At 51.1% G+C, this 20,960-nt stretch overlaps 9 protein-coding genes across 9 annotated transcripts, besides 30 other annotated features; all 9 read left to right on the top strand.

Moving 5' to 3' along the window:
• Positions 1-12,563: a sequence feature (heterozygous, Esmeraldo-like haplotype).
• Positions 75-110: a microsatellite.
• Positions 155-175: a microsatellite.
• Positions 258-324: a sequence feature (GA-rich).
• Positions 372-394: a microsatellite.
• Positions 417-454: a sequence feature (AT_rich).
• Positions 890-929: a sequence feature (AT_rich).
• Positions 968-987: a microsatellite.
• Positions 1,134-1,224: a sequence feature (A-rich).
• Positions 1,230-1,250: a microsatellite.
• Positions 1,393-1,424: a microsatellite.
• Positions 1,965-1,995: a microsatellite.
• Positions 2,317-2,362: a microsatellite.
• Positions 2,416-4,092, top strand: Tc00.1047053506163.80 (katanin, putative; the record flags this gene model as incomplete). Its single annotated transcript, XM_805098.1, has 1 exon — positions 2,416-4,092. One exon carries the CDS (start codon positions 2,416-2,418, stop codon positions 4,090-4,092), a length of 1,677 nt encoding a protein of 558 aa, XP_810191.1.
• Positions 4,348-4,389: a sequence feature (A-rich).
• On the top strand, positions 4,428-7,094 carry Tc00.1047053506163.70 (hypothetical protein, conserved; the record flags this gene model as incomplete). Its single annotated transcript, XM_805097.1, has 1 exon — positions 4,428-7,094. One exon carries the CDS (start codon positions 4,428-4,430, stop codon positions 7,092-7,094), a length of 2,667 nt encoding a protein of 888 aa, XP_810190.1.
• Positions 7,098-7,123: a microsatellite.
• Positions 7,284-7,312: a microsatellite.
• Positions 7,390-7,413: a microsatellite.
• On the top strand, positions 7,823-9,748 carry Tc00.1047053506163.60 (uncharacterized protein; the record flags this gene model as incomplete). The annotated part of the gene is made up of 1 exon (XM_805096.1): positions 7,823-9,748. The coding sequence occupies one exon, from the start codon at positions 7,823-7,825 to the stop codon at positions 9,746-9,748; it is 1,926 nt and encodes a 641-aa protein (XP_810189.1).
• Positions 9,767-9,788: a microsatellite.
• Positions 9,849-9,881: a microsatellite.
• Positions 10,316-10,345: a microsatellite.
• Positions 10,451-10,479: a microsatellite.
• Positions 10,504-11,694, top strand: Tc00.1047053506163.50 (hypothetical protein, conserved; the record flags this gene model as incomplete). The annotated part of the gene is made up of 1 exon (XM_805095.1): positions 10,504-11,694. The coding sequence occupies one exon, from the start codon at positions 10,504-10,506 to the stop codon at positions 11,692-11,694; it is 1,191 nt and encodes a 396-aa protein (XP_810188.1).
• Positions 11,825-11,855: a microsatellite.
• Positions 12,564-12,684: a sequence feature (areas merged during assembly that could not be assigned to a particular haplotype. This can correspond to areas where the two haplotypes were merged or to regions with more than two copies in the genome that were merged during assembly.).
• Positions 12,685-14,043: a sequence feature (heterozygous, Esmeraldo-like haplotype).
• On the top strand, positions 12,961-13,560 carry Tc00.1047053506163.40 (vacuolar type H+ ATPase subunit, putative; the record flags this gene model as incomplete). The annotated part of the gene is made up of 1 exon (XM_805094.1): positions 12,961-13,560. The coding sequence occupies one exon, from the start codon at positions 12,961-12,963 to the stop codon at positions 13,558-13,560; it is 600 nt and encodes a 199-aa protein (XP_810187.1).
• Positions 13,808-13,876: a sequence feature (A-rich).
• Positions 13,936-14,223, top strand: Tc00.1047053506163.35 (hypothetical protein, conserved; the record flags this gene model as incomplete). Its single annotated transcript, XM_805099.1, has 1 exon — positions 13,936-14,223. The coding sequence occupies one exon, from the start codon at positions 13,936-13,938 to the stop codon at positions 14,221-14,223; it is 288 nt and encodes a 95-aa protein (XP_810192.1).
• Positions 14,044-15,134: a sequence feature (areas merged during assembly that could not be assigned to a particular haplotype. This can correspond to areas where the two haplotypes were merged or to regions with more than two copies in the genome that were merged during assembly.).
• On the top strand, positions 14,530-15,291 carry Tc00.1047053506163.30 (hypothetical protein, conserved; the record flags this gene model as incomplete). Its single annotated transcript, XM_805093.1, has 1 exon — positions 14,530-15,291. One exon carries the CDS (start codon positions 14,530-14,532, stop codon positions 15,289-15,291), a length of 762 nt encoding a protein of 253 aa, XP_810186.1.
• Positions 15,135-20,960: a sequence feature (areas not merged during assembly with more than two copies in the genome that could not be assigned to a particular haplotype).
• Tc00.1047053506163.20 (surface protease GP63, putative) lies at positions 15,558-17,261 on the top strand (the record flags this gene model as incomplete). Its single annotated transcript, XM_805092.1, has 1 exon — positions 15,558-17,261. One exon carries the CDS (start codon positions 15,558-15,560, stop codon positions 17,259-17,261), a length of 1,704 nt encoding a protein of 567 aa, XP_810185.1.
• Positions 18,369-18,637: a mobile genetic element.
• Positions 18,528-18,555: a microsatellite.
• Positions 18,990-19,018: a microsatellite.
• Positions 19,063-20,766, top strand: Tc00.1047053506163.10 (surface protease GP63, putative; the record flags this gene model as incomplete). Its single annotated transcript, XM_805091.1, has 1 exon — positions 19,063-20,766. The coding sequence occupies one exon, from the start codon at positions 19,063-19,065 to the stop codon at positions 20,764-20,766; it is 1,704 nt and encodes a 567-aa protein (XP_810184.1).

The raw sequence follows: 20,960 nt of genomic DNA, 5'->3' as shown, positions 1-20,960 counted from the left end.
GTGCCTTTTTTGTTGTTGTTGCTGTTTTTTGTTTTCTCTTTCTCCAGTGCTGTCGCAGTGTACAGAATTCTCCTCTCTTCTTTCCTTTCCTTTCCTTTCCTTTCCTTTCCCTCTTTCTCTGTGTGAATATGCGACTGCGTTTTTCTGTTGGGCGATTATTATTATTATTATTATTTTTTTCTGTTGTCCATATATATATATATGTGATCTTACTCGTATCCCACACCCAAAACAGAGAAATAAGTTTTATTCCTGTTTTTCTTTCTTTCTTTCTTTCTTCCCCCCAACTTCCTTTTTTTTTTTTTTTCTTTTCTTCCTTTATTTTCCCGGTTGGGATGCGTGCATGTACGTGTCCCCACCCACCCACTCCCTTTTTTTTTTTTCTTTTTTTTTTGATTGTTGGTCGGTTGTTATGCATAAATAAATAAATATATTTATATATTTGTTTTATTTTGCACCCAATTTTGTGTCACTCTCCCACGCTTTTGTGTGTGGGTGCACGTGTCCTTTGACCCGGGCATGTGCCTTTGGTGCGTGTCAGTCCGACGCATGTGGGGCGTCCGACACGTTTAGAAGGAATTCGGCTCCGCACGAAGTGAAGGAAGAGGGTCCGTAATTGTGCGAAAATGCATGTTTGGGTTTTTTTGCTTGTTTGTGTTTATGGAGGAGTGGAGCAGCTGACATGCTTGCAAGGGAGAATATGTGAGCGGCGGACTGGAAAAACGGATTGCATCACGCAATAGGATCCAAGCAGGACGGGATGTGGGCGGCGTAGGGAGTAGGGAGGGTGTGTGCTTGGACACCAAAGCACAGTAGCCTATGCACTGGGAAGTGGAAAAAAGTATAAAAAAAAAAGTGGGGGATGAGTTGGTGGAGGAGGAAGAATAGCATTTATTATTTAATTATTATTTAATGTTATTATTATTATAGTGGCCCGATTTTTGTTTTGTTGTTTTTGATGATCACCTTTTTTTTTTTTTTTTTTTTCTCTCTGGCCTGCGTCGCAGTCGGTGGTGATGATTGTTTTTTGTTTTATTTTATTCATCGGTATTGTTGTTGTACTGCGGCTCCTATTCCCGCAGTACTTCTCTTCTTCCATAACGAGGAGGTTACCCGTTGTGTGTGTATGTGTGTGTTTTGTGTGTTTTGTGTGTTGTTTTTCTTCCTGCTTGGTTCTGTTGTGTTGTTTTATTTTATTTATTTATTTTGAATTTCGCTCTGTTTCTTTCTGTGTGTGTGTGTGTGTGTGTATTTTTATATGTATGTTTACTGTGTGCTACCCAAACTTCTGTTCTAATATGGGGGTCAGGGACGTTCATTGGGGCTCTTCCAAGATGTTCTTCCCACCCGCTTTGTGCATTACATCAGTTTATGTCCTTGCTGTTGTTACTGTTTTTTTTTTTCTTCATTATTTTTTTTTTTTTCTCTCTGTTCTGTAGTTTGCCTGCATGTGCGATGCGTACATGTCTCTCTCGCTTTCTCTGTGGGAGTGTGAGGCGGAGAAGTGAGGAAAGAGGGCAGGAGTTGCTATTCAGGGCAAAAAAGTGAAAAAGAGAGATATAGGAAGAGAAGGAGTGACTCTGGGTTTGTGTGTGTGTGTGGGGACGCAGGCAACAGGGTTGCAGGCACTTTCATTGTTCCCCTGTTTTTTCCATGGCTAGCACGATTGATTCTAACCATTACGACAGCCCGCCACCACAAAAAACCCACACACACATAAAATGGCAAGGGCGCAGGTGCTGCTGTCCTTTGTGTGCTATTGCCTTTTTATTTACATATTTGCATGGAGGTGTGTGATCCCTTTTTTTTTTCTTTTTAGTGGTTATTTGGAAAGAATGTGCAAAATTGAATAGAGCTCAATATGATGGCGAGTTCTGGTCAACCACTCTGCTTTTTAAAATTATTGATTACCCGCCTTTTTGTTTTCAAGGATAGCGCGTTTGTGTGGTAGCGGGTGCAGCTGCTTTTCCTTTTTTTTTTTTTCTTTTTTTGTTTGCCCCACAAATTTTTACGCCACAGGGATCCGGTGGTTGTGGGACTTCAACGACTGCCATCACGTGAGTTTAAAACGAGCCCGGTGGTCGCAGATTAGATTATGGACTAATCGGCTTACTGGTTTGTGCGTGTTTGGGGGGTAGATGAGTGTGTGGAGGTAATTCTTTGGGCGGGGGGGGGGGGAATATTGGGTAATTGTGGGCTTTAAGCGTGGCCTTCTTTTGTCTTGTGTGGTGCCTCCTTCTTTCTCTCTGTGCGAGGCGGAGGGGACAGGGCCTCTGCCAAAGGGGTGTGTGTGTGTGTGTGTGCATGTTGTCTGCCTTTTTTTTTTATTTTGTTTTTTTTTCTTTCTGTTTTTTTTTTTTTTATGGTGACACATTTCGATTTCTCTTACATGGTAGCGTTTTGGCGACGCGGAAAATGAGTGAGCCAATTACAGCTACGGATGACATGGGCAAATCGTTACGCTTGGCCCGGCGGTACGCAATGGAGTCTAACTACGACGTTGCAGTAGCTTTTTACACGGGGCTTGACAAGGACCTCGAGGCATTCGTGCAGTGCTCCGGAAATGCCCCGGGGCGGGCCAGATGGGTATTACTCCGGGAAAAGGTTGCAGAGGAGTGCTCGCTGGTGCGCTCCTTACAAGAAGAACTGAAGGCGCTTGTGAATCCAGCAGATGCGGCGCGGCTTGAACGAGTGCAAAGGGAGGCTGACAGCACTCAATTGTCACAAAAGGCATCGTCTTCAGGCGCACTTTCGGCACGTGATGTTACCCCTGTGCGTGTGGCAGTCGCACAACCTGCTTGCCCCCCCGCAACGCGTGAAGGAGTGAAATTTCTTTCTTCCCTCCCTCCGACGATACCGCAGTCGTCATTGGATGGCCCTGGGGTAAGGAATGAATTGCTATATGGCGACAAGGATCGCTTTGGCCCGGTTGAGGGGCCGACTGTGAGACAACAAAGATTCAACGGTGGACAACGGGCACCTATGCGCCATAATTTATCGAATGTGGCCTCTCGAACCAAGTCCGCAGGCAGCACGTCCAATCCATCCTCTCCTCATCGCTTAACGGCCAGAGCGAGGGTGGCTACACGGCGCACCGGTAGACCAAATGGGTGTGAGCGGAAGCCTCAGGGGCAACGGGTCTCAATTCCACGCTTTCCTGCGCGGGCCGGGGAGGAGGAATTGGTTTCTCTTATTGAATCGGATATGAATGCTGGACCCATGAAGGTGTCGTGGGACGATATAGCTGGTTTAGAGGAAGCGAAGGGTCTGCTAGAGGAGGCCGTTGTGTACCCTGTACTGATGCCGGAATATTTTCAAGGGATTCGTCGTCCATGGAAAGGGGTTTTATTGTATGGGCCGCCGGGAACGGGAAAAACGATGCTTGCCAAAGCCGTTGCATCCGAGTGTAGTACAACATTTTTTAATATTTCTCCAGCCACATTAACGAGTAAGTGGCGTGGAGATAGCGAGAAACTTGTTCGTGTTCTTTTTGAGATGGCACGGCATTATGCCCCAAGTACCATTTTTATTGACGAAATAGAATCTCTATGCGGCCATCGTGGGGATGGGGGTGAACACGAGGCCTCACGACGTGCAAAAGGAACTTTGCTGACGCAAATGGATGGTGTGGGGGTTGACACCGGGAAAATAGTTATGGTTTTGGGTGCCACCAATCATCCATGGTCCATTGATGAGGCTATGCGGCGGCGTCTTGAGAAGCGTATATACATTCCTCTTCCAGACTTCAACGATCGGGTGGAGTTGTTTCGCATCAACAGCAAATCACTCAAGCTGTCCCCAGACGTTGACTTTGAGCACCTGTCAAAGAAGCTTGAGGGCCGTCATTACAGTTGCGCCGATATTACAAATTTGGTGCGTGATGCGGCCATGATGACAATGCGACGTCTTATGGAAGAGATGGATAAATCCGAGCTCAAGCGACGGGCGGCGGAGATAAGCAAAACTGTCGCCGACCAACCAACCACAATGAATGATTTCTTAAGTGCGGTGAAGAATGTTCCCAGCAGCATTAACGTAGAACAAATTCAGAAGTTTGAAGCATGGAAAAAGGAATTCGAAACAAATCCGTAGAGGTCACGCACAGGAGTTCAGTCATTCACAGAGTTGTAGGCAAGCTGAGATGTATATGCATTGAAAGAAGCTATCAAATCATCATCAATGCCAAAAAGAGTGAGGAATGAAACAGGAAAAAAAAAAAAAAAAAAGAGGGGAGAATGGAAGGGAGGGTAAATCCCATTGGGGTGGCATGTAGGGATGTCTTGGACACTCTCTTCCTTCAAGAGAGAAGCACACATATATTAATTGCGGTACTTAGTGCTGCCTCTCTTTCTCTTCCTTTCTTTTTTTTTTTTCTCTGTTTGTTTCTTTAGAAGGAAAAAAGAAGAAAGATAAAAAGAGAGCACCCTATGTCTGGTTTTCGTGGTGCGGGGCGTCTGGAGGACGACGGGAAGGAAAACCGGAAGCGCATGCAGAGGAGCGAGCCGGCCTGTGGAGGTTTGGTTGGTTGGCAAATTGCCTCAAAGAGTCGCTGTCTCGCGTGCGGGCGACTTGCGTCCATGTGTGATTGCCAGAAGTCAAGGATAGATCCCCAACTCAAGCGGCAGAAGCTTGAGAGCATTCTCCTTAGCACTCCGTACGTTCGCTCCAAGCAGGTTAGAGCACTAGAAGACATTTCCCGTGAGGAGTCCAAGAATCGTCGTCGTCTGGTGGAGCGATGGGGTGATGAGTTGGAGTCGATGAGGCATCTGGCCTTTACACACCACCGTATTTTTCTTTTGATCCTTGAAGAGACAGCCGCTCGTGAGGCTTTGATGGCTATGGAGCGAAAGGCATGGTCGGAGGGGATGGTTACTGTGGATCGACACATTGTTTTGTGCGCCATTTCCTTTTATGAGCGGGAGGAAAGACTGCAGTTGTATGCCTCAGCGCAAAGGGAGGTGCAGGTGGTCTTGGCATGGCATGAAGTAACGTGTCATCTTCTTGGCTTACGAAGTCGCGAGGCGGCATTTCGCAACGCTCTTGTAAACCACGAGGCGGCGACCAGAGCGGCGCTAATAAGCCACAATGTGGAGCTTTTAAATCGCATGGACGCCAATGAGAAGGATCGCTTTATTTTCTATGAGGCATTTAGGGAAAGCCGCGAGAAACTTGTTGTGGAGTGGCAGGGAGGCGTGGAGGCGATTCAGAGCGCCATTGCGGCAGATCAGCGACAGGTGGAGTGGATGCTGCAGGGGAGAAATCGGTTGTGCGAGCTATGTGAAAGACAGAGGGCCGAGTTGAAGGCAGAAGAAGAGGAACGTAGGCAACGCCTGTCTGAAATTGCGCGTAAAAAACAACATGCTTTAATGGAGAGGGTACAAGTGTGTGAACAGCAGCGATGCACTTTGGCTCAGCAGGAAGCGGACAGCCGCTCTGCCATTCTTCAAGATGAGGCAGCCGCATGCAAGGCGTTATGGTTGTTTTTTAAAGACGGTGAAAGAGAGGCTCGTGAGCTGGAGCAATTGAGGTACGAACGTTGCGGGGTGGAGCTTCGCGCGGCCATCCATCAGTTAAGGAGCATCGCCGAGGAGGAGGCCGCCGCTTTTGCTCAGCTCAAGGCACAGGAGCATTACGAGAAGGACCTGCGCTACAAGTGGATGCTTGAGAAGGAGAAGCAGCGCAAAGAGCTGGAGCAGGCTGCCCTTCACCATTTGCGGTTAATCGAGGAGGAGGAGGGAATGGCTCGACAGGCATCCATGAAGGCTATGCAGGAGGCGGAAGTGGGGATTGCAGTGTGGCTTCAACAGAAGACGCGGATCCTACGGGAGCTGGTGGACACTGCACTCGGTCAGAAGGGGGAAATGCGTTTGCGGGAACATGAAGAGCGCTTTGCGTTGGTGTCGCGTAAGGCGGAGCATGAAGACGCCGTACGTCGATGGATCGATCAAAAGGAATTTGCGCGGCAGTCTCTCATAAAAGAGGAGACTACACATCGTGTGAATACGGTAGAAATGGAGCGCGCTGTGCGAGATGAATTCCGTTGGCACTTTGACTCAGCTTTGGAAATGTGCCGAGGTCTCATTTATGAACGGATTACTGAACAGAACATATTTCAACAGAAGGCTCTGCAGGTGTTAAATGATATTGTGGAGCAGGAAGCCAAGGCGATGCTTCTTATGAGGCGCCTCATTTTCGATGACAGGGAAAGGACACGTCACGAAGAGAACCATCGGCAATTTCTTGAAATCTGGAATGCTGAGGCGGAGTGCCGTACGTACATTGTACAGCAAGAAGTCCGCCACCGTGAGAGCATCTCCACACAGATGCATCTTCAAAGAAGCTTTTTTGCAAAGGAGGCACAGGAACTCCTTAAGGCGCGAATTTGCGAGATTTTGGCGACAGAAGAAAGCCAACGTCTTGTGCTTTTGCATCATTTCTTTGAGGCTACAGAGCAGATTTATTTTTTATTTCGACAATCCCGGGAAGAGGCAAGACGGTGTGAGAAGGAGCGTGTGCTTGCGGAGCTGCGTCAGCGCGAAACGGAGTTACTGGAGGACACACGTCTGTATCGCGAGGATGAATGGCTCACCCTTGATCACACAGAGAACAGATTGCCAGAGCCTCAGGAATCATCTGCATTCCCTTTGGTGGATGATGGCTTGTGGAATACCCAGCGACAGCTTGTCATGGCCGAGCTTGGCGGGGAGGAAGCGGATGTCATGACGCTTCCCCCGGCAGCTGTGGGGTTTCTGGCCAGCATCATTGACGCTATCTCCAGGCGGGAGTCGTCGCTCACGGCAACGCTGCGTCAAGTGGAGGTGGCGGTCAATGAGGCAAGACAGAAGGTGGCAAACCAAAATCAGTTGCTCTCCGGCGTGAAGGAACGATGGGAGGAGTCGAAGGAAAAACTGAAACGTGATGCCGCCGAGCACAACACACGTGTGGCGATGTACCGCGACGCACGACAGAGGGATGAGGCGCAGTTGGAGCGGGAACGGGCGAGGCTTCAAACCAAAACCGAGGAACTGCGTAGAATGCAGAACAGCGTCTCTGGCATGCGAGATGCTATTCACAATCAATACCGGAAACGATAGAGCAAAAAAAAAAAAAAAAAAAAAAGAAACGGACTGAGTGTGAGGGAAAGAGGGAAATACCGAAAAACAGAAAGGGGAGAAGAAGGGCTTGGAATGTGGGCTGCACTGGGGGGGAGGAATGGTGACATCGTTGTGTTTTGACTTTTCTCTTCTTCCAACCTCACATGGATGATCACAGGTGATGCCCAGTTTTTTTTTCTTTTTTTTTTCTTTTTCTTGTTCTCTCTATCCCTCTCTGTTTGTGTATTTATGTTGCCTTAAATAGATGCTTTTTGTTATTGTAGATTCGCTTTACGTGTGTGTGTGTGTGTGTGTATGTATTTCCGTGGGGGGGTTGCTTAGTATCTTTTTATTATTTTCTCGCTCCCGTCTGTTCTGTTTGTAACGGAATATGTCATCATTTGACTGCACCTTCTACGCTAGAAGTAAGATCCTCCACTGTACGCTTCCGTATATGTGTGCATGGCATATCCATGGTCGTTACTGTCGGGTGGGTGCGTGTTTTTGCGCTTCTTAGCATGAGCACACCACGCCCCAGACACACACGGCGTTGGAGAGATTCCTGCTGAAGAGCTTTTTGTTTTTGACAACCATCTTATTGTTTTATTTCTTCTTCTTGTTTGTTTCTTTGTTTGTAGGGTGTTCTGCATGTGAGTTTGCCGGAGGTGAGGCAGGCTGCTCTTTCTGTTTTAGGGCAAAAGGAATAGGGCGCAGCACGGGGAGGTAACATGGAGGAGGAGATTGCGGTGGTGCAGCTTCTGCAGTACGGGCTGCCAGTTACGCGATCTACGTCTTTTGCCAGTTTTAATTCAGCCGCACTGTATGAGCTGCTTACTGCGGCACTGACAAGATTTTTCGGTGCGAATGGGGAGGAAGACCAAAAACAAACGCCGCCTTCTTTTGAGGGGGCCGAGAACACCACCAGCCGCCTTCGTCTTTTGAGCATGTTGGCAACACGCCTACAGCGTGCAGGCTGTGAATTTATTTCTCCCGACCACTTGATGTACCCGGCGGAGAAGACAACAAGGAAGATTCTCATGTGGCTCATCGCCGAGTTGCACCGCGTGACTACAGCCAGTAGCGTCAAGGACGACGTCAAATGGCAACAAACGCCCGTGGCGCAAGCAATTCTTTCGCTCCATTCGGTAGTGCAGCAACATAAGCTATGTGTTAAGAAGAAAGACACCAAAGAGTCCATTCCGCGGTGTGAATGTGTCATTCCTGCCGTACCTGCTTTTTTCTTTGCCGTCAGTGCTCAGGAACGACGAGAGGGTGGAGTACAGCCTCCGTTGTGGCAACAATTTTGCCAGGGCTACGATGTCATGCAGGGATTTCCCCGTTCACCTGAGGAATCGCCGTATCAGCCGCAGTGGAGGGAGGTGCTTCTGAATTCCTTTCAGGAGGCGAACGCGGTGGAGCGCACATTTGAAAGTGAGCTGACAAGTAACCGTGCATCGGGACCGTTGATGCTGCGGGACGCGAGTGGTGTGGAAAATTTTATCAAATTGCCACAGGCATCGCGAAAGCGTCCTCATAAGAAAACATCAGCATTGGCTTCTCTGAACCCATTGAAGGCATATGCTCTTGACGCCGATGTTTTTTACTTTAACACGTCCGAGGATGACATCAGCGTACAACACACTACAATTAAAACGGTGGCCGCTCGCGAGACTGCGTCGGAAATGGCTGAAGATCACCATGACACATTAACGAGGCACGATGTTTACGCCCCAAAGGAAAAGCATGAAATCCTACGTGAATACTCAGAGGCAAAGAAGGAGCTTCGACATCTCAAGAAGAAACTCACGGAACTTGCGGCTCAGAAAATGGGGTGCGACGAAGAGCTGGAGATGCTACAGGTCAGCTATGGACAAATCTGCAGCGAACGTGAGCGCCAGAAGGCGGAAACCGAGCGAATTGCACAGGCTCTAGCGTTGCTGGATACTCCAGAGGAAAGCGAGGTGCAGCTGGAACGGCAGGTTGCTGAATTTGTTGAGGCGCGCGAGAATAATAGGAGAGAGGTTCAGGTGAAACTCCAGAAGGTAGAGAAGAAACACACCGAGCTGTTGGAACGACTTCGTGTGGCGGGTGGCGACCATGAGGAACAGCTTTTACAATTATGGCAAGCTGTGAAAAAAGTACGGAGGCAAATTGATGAGAAGGAGCGGAATGTGCAACAATGGCAAGAAAAGGTTCTTTTGTCAAGCACAACGGATATTGATATATCCAATTTTCTTTCTTTTATCTATGAAATGACATCAAACGTTTGTAGACAACAGAAGCAGATAGCTTCCGTAGAACGCGACACAGCAGCATACAACACGCGTATTGAGGAATTAGAAGGACGTCTTCGGCTTTCTTTTTTTAAACAAGCGTCTAAGCTGTACCAAAAGGCCATGGTCTTTGACGATGGCAATGTATTTCAACGTCTACACAAGAATCTAAATGAAATGCGTGATGGGTATCAGGCCTTAATAAGCGCAACCGCCAAGCACGGCGAGTTTATATTAGAGTCGTACCGCATGGAAGAACGGCTGCAAAAGCTCAGGGTGGAGGTGGAGGCCTGTGACACGGAAAAAGTGAAGACCGACTTGGCCAATTTACGTGTAGAGAAGTGCTTTTCTTCTCCAGATATTACAGTTTCAGGACGCTAATGCTCTCGGTTTAGGCAGTTATTTATTTATTTATTTATTTTTTCTATTGCGAACTAGCCTTGACTCAGTTGAAGGCCTCTCTTTTTCTTTCTCTCTCTCAGTGTGTGTGTGTTTGTTTGTGTGTGTGTATGTGCCATTTAACAAAAGAGGGATGACCCCCTTTTTTTGCTTATTAACTCCATGCTGCGTTTTACTTTAGTTTATTTCGTCGTCTTCTTTTTCCGTTTTTCCCTTTTTTTTTTTTGTATTTCTCGTGGTTGTAACGGGTGCCCATTGGAGAATATATGATTGGGGAGTAAAGGGGATTACGGATGTTGACAGTATGTTGTTTCGTGTGTGCGTGCGTTTTTGTTTGTCTAGTTGTAAAGGATGAAGTCAAGTAAAGAAGTTGCAGCTGAAGAAGCGGTGAGGGCGGGAGGGCGCGAGGGCGCGAGGGCTTTTGCGGCGTACGGGGCCGTCATGGATATGCCTCTCTCCTGTTTGCCATGAAGGTGGCAGAGAAAGGAAAGGAACATCCGGATGAAGGGATTGTCGTTATTGATAACTGGAATATTGGTTTTTGGAATCTTATTTATTTATTTATTTATTTATTTTTTTTAATGGAGCTTTACTTCTTTATTTATTGTGGCTGACTTGTTTTTACATTCGCTTTAAGGGAAGGTATAATTCTGAAATCAAGTAAGAAAATTTACATTGATTGGTTTATTATTATTATTATTATTATTATTATTTTGGAGGGCGGGGGAGAACAGCAAATGTCAAGGGAATTCTCGCTGGTCGTTTTTGGGGCCACAGGCTACACGGGCAAACTGGTCTGTGAGTATCTCGCACGTCTGGGTTTGGGCAAAGTGGGACCTTGGGCGATTGCGGGCCGCAATAAGGAAAAACTTGATCAACTGAAGCAGGAACTTGGCGTGAATCTCTCTGTGCTTGTTGCAGACATCACCAGTCCCAGTTCTCTGGATAAGCTCTGTGCCAGCACCAGTGTACTCATTTCATGCGCCGGTCCCTTCACATACTTTGGGATGCCCGTTGTGGAGGCTTGCGTTCGCAGTCGGACGCATTACGTGGACTCGACGGGTGAGTATAATTTTGTCCGTCAGGTTATTGAGAAATTTCACGAGGAGGCAAAGAAGCAGGGCGTTGCTCTGGTGTCCTGTTGCGCGTTTGACAGCGTCCCTGGAGATTTGGGCAACTACTTTGTGCGTCAAGGGCTCGGTTCAGAAGTGGCGGAAGTAAAGGCGTTTTACCAGATGGCGCGTGGCGGGATGTCAGGTGGCACGGCACGCTCTGCTATGGCGGTGCATGAGTCGTGTGGTTTGGAGGACAACGATCCTTACAGCCTGCTCCCGAAAGACGCTCCACGGCCCCCTACAGCTCCTGCGCGGAGAGGTGTGTGGTACGACTTCTCGGAGAGGAGGCTGACGGGGCCTTTTTTTATGTCTGCCACCAACGAACGCATTGTGCGTCGCACGAACGCTTTGCTTGGCTACGGTGGCACGTACGTGGAGGCGATTGAGGGGACTTTGGGAGCTGTTGTTGGCGCAACCATCACGAAGTACATGATGACGGCGGTCCTTGCCGTTCCTTTTCTCCGTCGCTACGTCGCCGAAAATTGGTTGCCTCCGGCTGGAACCGGTCCCACACAATCGCAAAGAGAGATGTCGTGGTACAAGTGCATTTTTGTTGCCACCGACAAGTCTGGAAATGTCCTGCGGAGGGTTTTTCTCTCGGACACAAGAGACGGATACACGGCAAGCGGCCTTTACATCGCCGAATGTGCTCTCAGTGCGCTGCAGATGGCCAAGGAAGGCACGCTGGGCTTCGGTGTATTGACACCCATGGCTGCCTTTGGCGATGTTTTGCTCCAGCGTGTTCAAAGCGCCGGCGTAGTCGTGGAGGCGGTGGAGGAGGCAACAACGGGTACAGCAACACCCACGCAGTGAGTTGGAGGGAACCTCTCAGTTAGTAGCAGTGCAAATCGGGCGCAGTCTTGTGTCTGCATGGCAAAATGTGCACTGCATAGGAAACATCTATAAAAATTGCAATAATTGCCCGCTTAATTTTGGGCATCTCAAAAAAAAAAAAAAAAAAAAAAAAAGGAAAATAGTTTTGTTCGTATGACTTTTTCCATTTTTATTTATTTTGGCGTGTTTTCTCTTCACGAAGGGTGCACAGTGCATCTACGGGAAGTGGGTGACAGAACTCCCTGTTTCAGAAACTCCGTGAGCACACACACACACAAGAATGGGGTACCGCACATGAATTTTTTGATTTGACTGTGTGGCGAGAGCGGCCGCTTTTATGGTCTTTTTGTTTTCTTGCCACGTTGGACGCACTCTTAATTAACGCTGGTACAAAAAACATTTCTTTTTATTTGCTTTTTTTTTTTTTTTTAACCCTTCTCTTTACCTTATAGACTACTTATACTGCGCTGCTCACAACAAGCTGACCAATGTAAGTTCCCCAAGCCATGTGCAGACTTCACTGCTTTTCCCGCTGTTGGTGTTGCTTTTGGTGCACTTTGCCGTTGGGATGCATCGCCCGACCCTTCCAGGGCGGTGGCAATGAATTGGGAAACATGAAACGCACCAAAGTGGAAATCTGCCGTATGTGTTTTTCAAGAGTGTCCTGCGTGGAGATGACCGACGACGTGATGCGTTTTTTTTGTAACTTTTTTTTCTTCGGGGTGTGAACTCATGTTTCACGTGCGGGGGAAAGGAAAGTTGAGTCACGACGGTGGATGCATGTTTTATGATGTGTTGGCGACAATGACGTCTTGTGCCATGTAAGAGCGAATGATCCTTTTCCTTTTCCAAAAAAACAACAACAACAAAAAAAACTTTTTTTTTTTTTTTGGTGGAACGTGAAGCCACCGTTGGTTTTGAATTCAGGGAGGACGGAAGATTTGGGGCTTCTCTTGCGGGAATCTATTTCAGGCTACCGTTCTTAACTTTTCTTTTTTTTTTTTTCTTGTTTGTTTGTTGTGTCGCACGGTGGAGGCCTTGTGGTAGGCAAGCTGAGATGAATCGCGTCGCTGTGACTCTGCATGTATGCGTTGAGGGTGTCGTTTCCAAATCTTTTTTTTTCTTTTGCTGACTGCGTGACCTTTTTTTTTTATCCGTTGTTTTTTGTTGTTTTTTCTTTGTTTGTGATCTGAGCATATTTCTTGCCTTCCGTGTGTGTGGGTGCGTTGATTACTTGTGGGTCTTATGCGATTTTCTGCCCCAGTCACTTTAGGCGCCGCCATCGGCGTCTGCATGCTCTCTGCGATGGGTGTGTTCGCGGCAACGAGAAGGGAGGCGTGCTTGGCACGGATGTATCCGCAGAGTGCCGGTTTCTACGGTGCACTGGGTGCTGCTGTCGCTCTTGTGTTTGCGAATCTCGGTTCTGCGTATGGCGCCGCTAAGGCTGGTGTGGGCGTGGCACACCTGGGGCTCTCCGCACCGGAAAAGATCATGCGTGGCATCGTCCCTGTTGTTATGGCAGGTATTCTCGGCATTTACGGTCTCATTGTGGCTGTGATCATCAACAACAACATCAAAACCGAGCCGTACTCGTACTCGATCTTCTCGGGGAATTTGCATTTGGGAGCCGGGCTGGCGGCGGGTTTAGCGGCGTTGGCGGCGGGCCTCTCGATCGGCGTCGTTGGTGACACCGCCGTGCGGGCGTACGGTAAGCAGGATCAGGTGTTTGTAGCGATGGTGCTGATGTTGATTTTCTCTGAGGCCCTTGGCCTGTACGGCCTTATCATTGCGCTCCTGATGAACAATCAGGCCAACCGGTACGGCGCGCTTTGTGGGGTGGAGTGATGGCAGGAACGGCGTGCCGTTGCTTGGCACAGAGAAATGATGTGGCACCTCCATTCCACTTGTGGGTTGGCGTGTGTCTATGCCGCCGCCCCCTGGCGTGGTCATTGCTTCACGCAGCGAAACACAGCCGAATTTGAGAAGAGGAGTGAGAGATTGTGTGAAAGGGAAGATAGGAAGAGTTTAGTGAGGAGGTGTCTGTGCAGATTTCCGGGAAAAAATCCGACTGGCTTACTTCCCTATTATCCACTTGTTTTTTTGTTGTTGTTTTTGTTTCCTTTAATGATTTGTTTTTTTTAATCTTTTTTTTTTTTTTTTTGCCGGCGGCACTTCTTTGAGGCACCGAATCTCACAGAAGGGAAAATTATCGTGGGCCAAATGTCAACAACTTGTGGCTTTAAGGGCTGCTTGAACCATGCGTACTTGGTGATGCCAGTATGTACCCACTGCGGGAAGCGCATGTGCACGGCTCACTTGCTCCCAGAAGTGCACGGCTGCGGCGACGCCGTGAAGAATGCATCGCAGCGCCAGGCAACCGCGGAGGCGGCAGAGATGCGGCGGCGGCGCAAGCACCTTGGCCTCGATGACGTTAAGGCGCGGTTGGATCGCCGCCGGGAAGAACTCGCGACACAACGAAAGAAAAAGTCATCGAAAGGGAAACAATGACTGAGAGCGAAGCCACGGTGTATTTCACGGCAATTCAGTGTGGACTGAGGGTGAGTACGCAATTGTGTCCTTTTTTTGTTTTGTTTTTTGGAAGGGAAGTGGAGATGATGGCGGACTCGATTGCTGGATGATTGGGGGACGATATTTTGCCTGGCTTATTCCCGTGTGTTGCCTACGATTTCCTATGCTTCTTTTTCTGACTGCGACACAGTCCCAACTTCCCTCTCTTTCTCCTTCATTCATCCCTCTCTTGCGTGACTGGGCGTTTTGCTTTATTTTCTTCTTGTTTTTGCCACTATTAGCATCATGGAGTTTGTTCCAACCTTTCAGACTGCCGGCAAGGACCACGATGTGTTTGTCAATCACGGCGGCGCGTACTGGCTCAACCCAGTACCGCACGGCACGTTCCGCTCACGCAGTGCATGCACCATAATGAAGGCAACGGAAACCATTGACCCTTTTGGCAACCCCAAACGACCCGACAGGCCCATTGTGTTTGGATTGTCCCGGTACAGCACCGCCGACGACAGGCTCAACGCCGCAAAAGGGGAAACAAACGGTGATGACACCGAGATAGTGGCCGATAATAGGCGTGTCGAAGGTGTGGCCAAAGGCACGGATGCCGCTAGCGCGTTTCCACGAATGCATACGGATAACAGGGACGAAGTTGACTCTCATGACACTTTGCCCTTGCCTGCGCCGCCGTCTACCGACGCACGCAGTGCAGAAGCCACTGCTGTTAACGGTGACAAAGTGTCTTATTCAAGCGAAGCAGTGGTTCGTGAGAAACTTCCACTTGATACCGCCAACCCTGAGCGCCGCATTTTGCATCCAGGCAATCACACAATTCGCGTCACTCCCACAGGTGGAACCGCGTACAATGGCACCGTCGGCGAGTCATGGACGGCACCGAGAGCGGTAGATGGAACCTATCTGCGTCTAGCCCCACTGTATGAGAGCACAACGCACTACCAGCTACGCACTGGCCTCTACTACACAGAGGATGAGGCCCCGGCACACGGCATGACGCTACCGCCCAACAGCTCTCTCCCTACACGTGAATGGTAGAAACAGCCGAACGAAATGTAAAGTAGGAATTTGTCTGTCGCATAAAGGGCGCTAGAGGACAGCAGAAAATGACAGGCATCCCACATTTACTGCACACAGGATGTGTACTGTAAAGGAAACTGATTTTCGTATTATAACCATTATCAGTAGGTTTTCTGCACCCTTATTACATTGCTTGTAATGCCACTATCATAGCTACCCTGTCGGATCTTCACAGTTTTCATTTCTTTTTTCTATCTTATACCTTTTAACCAAAAATTCAAGCCATGCGCCAGCCACGCCACACCGCGCCGCCGCTGCTGCTGCTGCCGTGGCTCATGATGGTGGTGTGTTGCGCCGGTGTTTGCGTTGCCGCCGATCGTGCAGTGAAGCACCGCTGTGGGTTTGACGCGATGATGAAGAAATACGGCCGGCTGCCGACTGCGGTGGTGCGTGAGGTGCCGCGCCGGGGACAGGGCGCCGTGCAGGCGTACACCGCCGCCAGCGAGGATGGGGACGATGGCTGGGCTCCGATCCGCATCAGGGTGTCCGCGGAGGACATGCACAATCCGTTGAGGCACTGCACTGCGGCGGGGGATCTGCGCATTGACCACGATGGCCGCGCAATAACATGTGAGGCGGACGACGTGTTGACGGAGGAGAGGAGGAACATTATTCTGAGGCAAACTCTTCCCGCCGCAATTCAACTGCACGCGGAGCGCCTCTCCGTGAGGCCCGTGACGCGCCCCGTCCTCATTCCTCGAACCGGACTGGGGTTGTGCGATAACTTCACCATCCCACACAAGCACCACACGGTGGGTGTGGCTGGCGCCGACATGATTATCTACACCAACGGTTTTCCGACTTCTGGTCCAAGCGCATGGGCGGTACCGTGCTTCATGCTGGATGATGGTCGTCCATTTGCTGCTGCCGTGAACTTTGACCCGAGGCAAGTAGCGGTGACAAATGAGGAAGTGCGTGTAGCGGCCCACGAGTTGGGGCATGCTCTTGGGTTTGCAAAAGCGCAGTTTTTGATGTTACATATGATTTCCGAGTTCCCGAACGTGCGCGGGATGCCCAAGGTGTCGGTGATTTCAACACCGAAGACGAAGGCGATGGCGCGTCAGTACCAAAACTGCTCCACGCTTGAGGGCATTGAGCTGGAGGACGAGGGTGGTTATGGAACTGCACTGTCGCATTGGAAGAAACGCAACATGAAGGACGAGATGATGACCAGTATTGTGGAGGTTGGGCTGTACTCGGCACTGACGCTTGCAGCATTTGAGGACATGGGTGTTTATTTGGCAAACTACAGTGCGGCGGAGTTGTTGTGGTGGGGCAACAACTCTGGCTGTGGGCTGCTGGAAAAGAAGTGCATGACCGACGGCATCAGCGAATACCCTGATCTGTTCTGCAACCAGTTTGACGACGATGAAAGGCTTCTCTGCACGTACGACCGACTGTCTCTGGGGTTCTGTGACCTGAAGAGGCACGAGGAAGCCCTGCCAGAGGAGTATCGGTACTTCGCTGATCCCCGAGTTGGCGGTGATGACCTCCTCATGAGCAGATGTCCGTATGTCAAGGAGTATTGTAATGCTGGGTGCACCAACGGCGATCCTTCCGTAATGGCTGGCAGTGTCGTTGGTCCGAACTCGCGATGCGTGAAGGGGCAGGACCTTCAATTCGACGACGAATATATTGGCGATGTGTGTGTGGACACTCGATGCGGCGACGGCACAGTGAGCGTGCGGTTCCTTGATGACGATGCGTGGCACGAGTGCCAGGAGGGTGAAACCGTCACGCCGCCATCGGGTCCCTGGCGTGGGAGCATTGTGTGCTCCCAATACGCCGATGTGTGCACCGCCTTCCCGAACATCAGCAGCCACCCAATACCGGTCGTTGACCCGCCTCTAGCGGACGACCCGACATCCGCGGAGGATGCGGAGGGAGACGAGGGTGAGGTTCCGAGGAAGCGGCCGCGGCGACTCTGATTCCGGGGTTTTGCCGCCAATAAACTTATCGGGCAGCGTGGATTGTGGGGCGGGCGGCACTGCGGACACACCCCAATCGAGCAGCAGCGTCACGGGGTTGTGCTTCGCGCTCTCCGCTGCAGCTCCGTCTCCGGGCGACGGGGCTCTCTTCCACATCTCCACGCGGCGGGGCGGACGTGCACTGCGATGGCGGCCGGCGGGCGGGGCATCATATTTATTTGAGGAAACGAGAAAACACGAGCGAAACGAAAAAAAGAAAATGCGCGAGCAGCGTTTGGCAGGGTGATGATGTGCACATGGCCCGTCGACCCCGCACTCGCGAGACGCAGCACAGCGATAATAATAGCATCGTGCAACTGTTGCGCTACTCCTCTTTTCGCTTCTGAAAAACGGACGGTGAGTACATTAATTTTCTTGTGCCTGCGATGCGTGGCTTAACGGACATTTGTGTGCTGGCGGAATGAATTTCTGCACAACCGCGTGGTGGCGAGGTGGTCTGGAGGGAGGAGACGAGTCCCAGCACCGCATGCGCCCACGTGCGTCTTCTGATGCGGGCAGGCGATGGGAAGTCGCTGTGACCCAATGGGTGCGGGGGTGTCCGTGACTGCTGTGCTGAGGGCGGGGACAAGGACCCTCGATGCGGCGTTCCACGCAGACAGGCCTCTCCTGGGTTTTACTATTATTCATTTTTGCTGCGGGGGAATGGCCGGGCCCTACGAGTGGGCGGCAAAACTGCCCAGCCGTGTCCTCTTTGCTCCGCTTATTGGTGTGGAGGTCGCGCACGTTGTGAGTTGCGGAGGCTCGCCCGACGTGATCCTCCTCGCCCCACGTGGGAGGCGAGCGAAAGACGCACTCGGCACCTCCTTTTCGTCAGTCATGAATGATCGTGGGAGTGGGGAGTCGTGCTGGGCTCGCCGTGGACCACGGAATGCATCCGTCGCGGCAATGGCAACAGCATGACGAGGGTGCGAGGTGCTTGTATTTATTTTTCCTTGCCTTGTGCTGGAGGAAATCGAGTCGCGGACTGTTTTTTATACTTTTCTCTCCTGTGCCCTCTCTTCACTCCGTGTGCGTGTCAATGCGTAGATGGGGTGCTGGTATTTTTCAGGGCCTGTGAGAAGAATGTTATCGAGAGGGCTGGCTGCCCAATTTAATATATTTCCTGGTAAACCGTGGGAGGTATTTCCGTGTGGTCCTTTTCCTATCTTATGGTCCTTTGAAAGGCCCCGATGGAAGGAATCAAGGAACCGATAGCGGCAAGACGAATTTTATTTTTGTTTTTATTTTTATTTTTGCCATCCACCCTCTTTGATTCCGACCTTGCGGCGGGGTCTTGTGGCTGGAGGGCCCAAATTCTTCCAACTCGTAAGTAATAAATATCCCCAATCCGAACACACCGCACCGTGGCACGAGGGTGGCTATCCGAACATATAGATGTGGTTGGGACAAACATTGAGGATGTGGCGAGGCCGCTGCCTCTCCATGGCCCTCTTCTTTCCGTCCTGTTTTATTTATACGTATCGGTTCAGGATCCGGCTCGCAGCCCAGGCGAACATTTTTCCATGCTTCGGCTTTATTTGGAGGCTGTGTCTGTTTTTTGTTGTTGTCTGTGCGTGCGCTGCGGTAATTTGTGGTGCTGCCCCTCCTTCTCTCTTGTGGCTGCAGCGTCTCTTTCTCCCTCTGTTCCTCTTTCCTTCTGCTTCTCCTCCCGCAGACAAGGCCTGTGCTACCACCACCACCACCACCACTAATACCACTGCTGCTGCCCGCACCTCAGGAACAGACAAATTGTACCGAAGCCATGCGCCAGCCACGCCACACCGCGCTGCTGCCACTGCTGCTGCCGTGGCTCATGATGGTGGTGTGTTGCGCCGGTGTTTGCGTTGCCGCTGATCGTGCAGTGAAGCACCGCTGTGGGTTTGACGCGATGATGAAGAAATACGGCCGGCTGCCGACTGCGGTGGTGCGTGAGGTGCCGCGCCGGGGACAGGGCGCCGTGCAGGCGTACACCGCCGCCAGCGAGGATGGGGACGATGGCTGGGCTCCGATCCGCATCAGGGTGTCCGCGGAGGACATGCACAATCCGTTGAGGCACTGCACTGCGGCGGGGGATCTGCGCATTGACCACGATGGCCGCGCAATAACATGTGAGGCGGACGACGTGTTGACGGAGGAGAGGAGGAACATTATTCTGAGGCAAACTCTTCCCGCCGCAATTCAACTGCACGCGGAGCGCCTCTCCGTGAGGCCCGTGACGCGTCCCGTCCTCATTCCTCGAACCGGACTGGGGTTGTGCGATAACTTCACCATCCCACACAAGCACCACACGGTGGGTGTGGCTGGCGCCGACATGATTATCTACGCCAACGGTTTTCCGACTTCTGGTCCAAGCGCATGGGCGGTACCGTGCTTCATGCTGGATGATGGTCGTCCATTTGCTGCTGCCGTGAACTTTGACCCGAGGCAAGTGGCGGTGACAAATGAGGAAGTGCGTGTAGCGGCCCACGAGTTGGGGCATGCTCTTGGGTTTGCAAAAGCGCAGTTTTTGATGTTACATATGATTTCCGAGGTCCCGAACGTGCGCGGGAGTTCCAAGGTGTCGGTGATTTCAACACCGAAGACGAAGGCGATGGCGCGTCAGTACCACAACTGCTCCACGCTTGAGGGCATTGAGTTGGAGGACGAGGGTGGCCCTGGAATTGCACTGTCGCATTGGAAGAAACGCAACATGAAGGACGAGATGATGACCAGTGATATGGATTTTGGGCTGTACTCGGCACTGACGCTTGCAGCATTTGAGGACATGGGTGTTTATTTGCCAAACTACAGTGCGGCGGAGTTGTTGTGGTGGGGCAACAACTCTGGCTGTGGGCTGCTGGAAAAGAAGTGCATGACCGACGGCATCAGCGAATACCCTGATCTGTTCTGCAACCAGTTTGACGACGATGAAAGGCTTCTCTGCACGTACGACCGACTGTCTCTGGGGTTCTGTGACCTGAAGAGGCACGAGGAAGCGCTGCCAGAGGAGTATCGGTACTTCGCTGATCCCCGAGTTGGCGGTGATGACCTCTTCATGAGCAGATGTCCGTATGTCAAGGAGTATTGTAATGCTGGGTGCACCAACGGCGATCCTTCCGTAATGTCTGGCAGTGTTGTTGGCCCGAACTCGCGGTGCGTGAAGGGGCAGGACCTTCAATTCGACGACGAATATATTGGCGATGTGTGTGTGGACACTCGATGCGGCGACGGCACAGTGAGCGTGCGGTTCCTTGATGACGATGCGTGGCACGAGTGCCAGGAGGGTGAAACCGTCACGCCGCCATCGGGTCCCTGGCGTGGGAGCATTGTGTGCCCCCAATACGCCGATGTGTGCACCGCCTTCCCGAACATCAGCAGCCACCCAATACCGGTCGTTGACCCGCCTCTAGCGGACGACCCGACATCCGCGGAGGATGCGGAAGGAGACGAGGGCGAGGTTCCGAGGAAGCGGCCGCGGCGACTCTGATTCCGGGGTTTTGCCGCCAATAAACTTATCGGGCAGCGTGGATTGTGGGGCGGGCGGCACTGCGGACACACCCCAATCGAGCAGCAGCGTCACGGGGTTGTGCTTCGCGCTCTCCGCTGCAGCTCCGTCTCCGGGCGACGGGGCTCTCTTCCACATCTCCACGCGGCGGGGCGGACGTGCACTGCGATGGCGGC

The sequence above is a fragment of the Trypanosoma cruzi genome, genomic scaffold, assembly GCF_000209065.1.
Source record: "Trypanosoma cruzi strain CL Brener 1047053516285 genomic scaffold, whole genome shotgun sequence".
NCBI classification, from domain to species: Eukaryota; Euglenozoa; class Kinetoplastea; order Trypanosomatida; family Trypanosomatidae; genus Trypanosoma; species Trypanosoma cruzi.
Note: the sequence above shows the minus strand (reverse complement) of the source record. Positions and strands in the feature narration are given on the sequence as shown.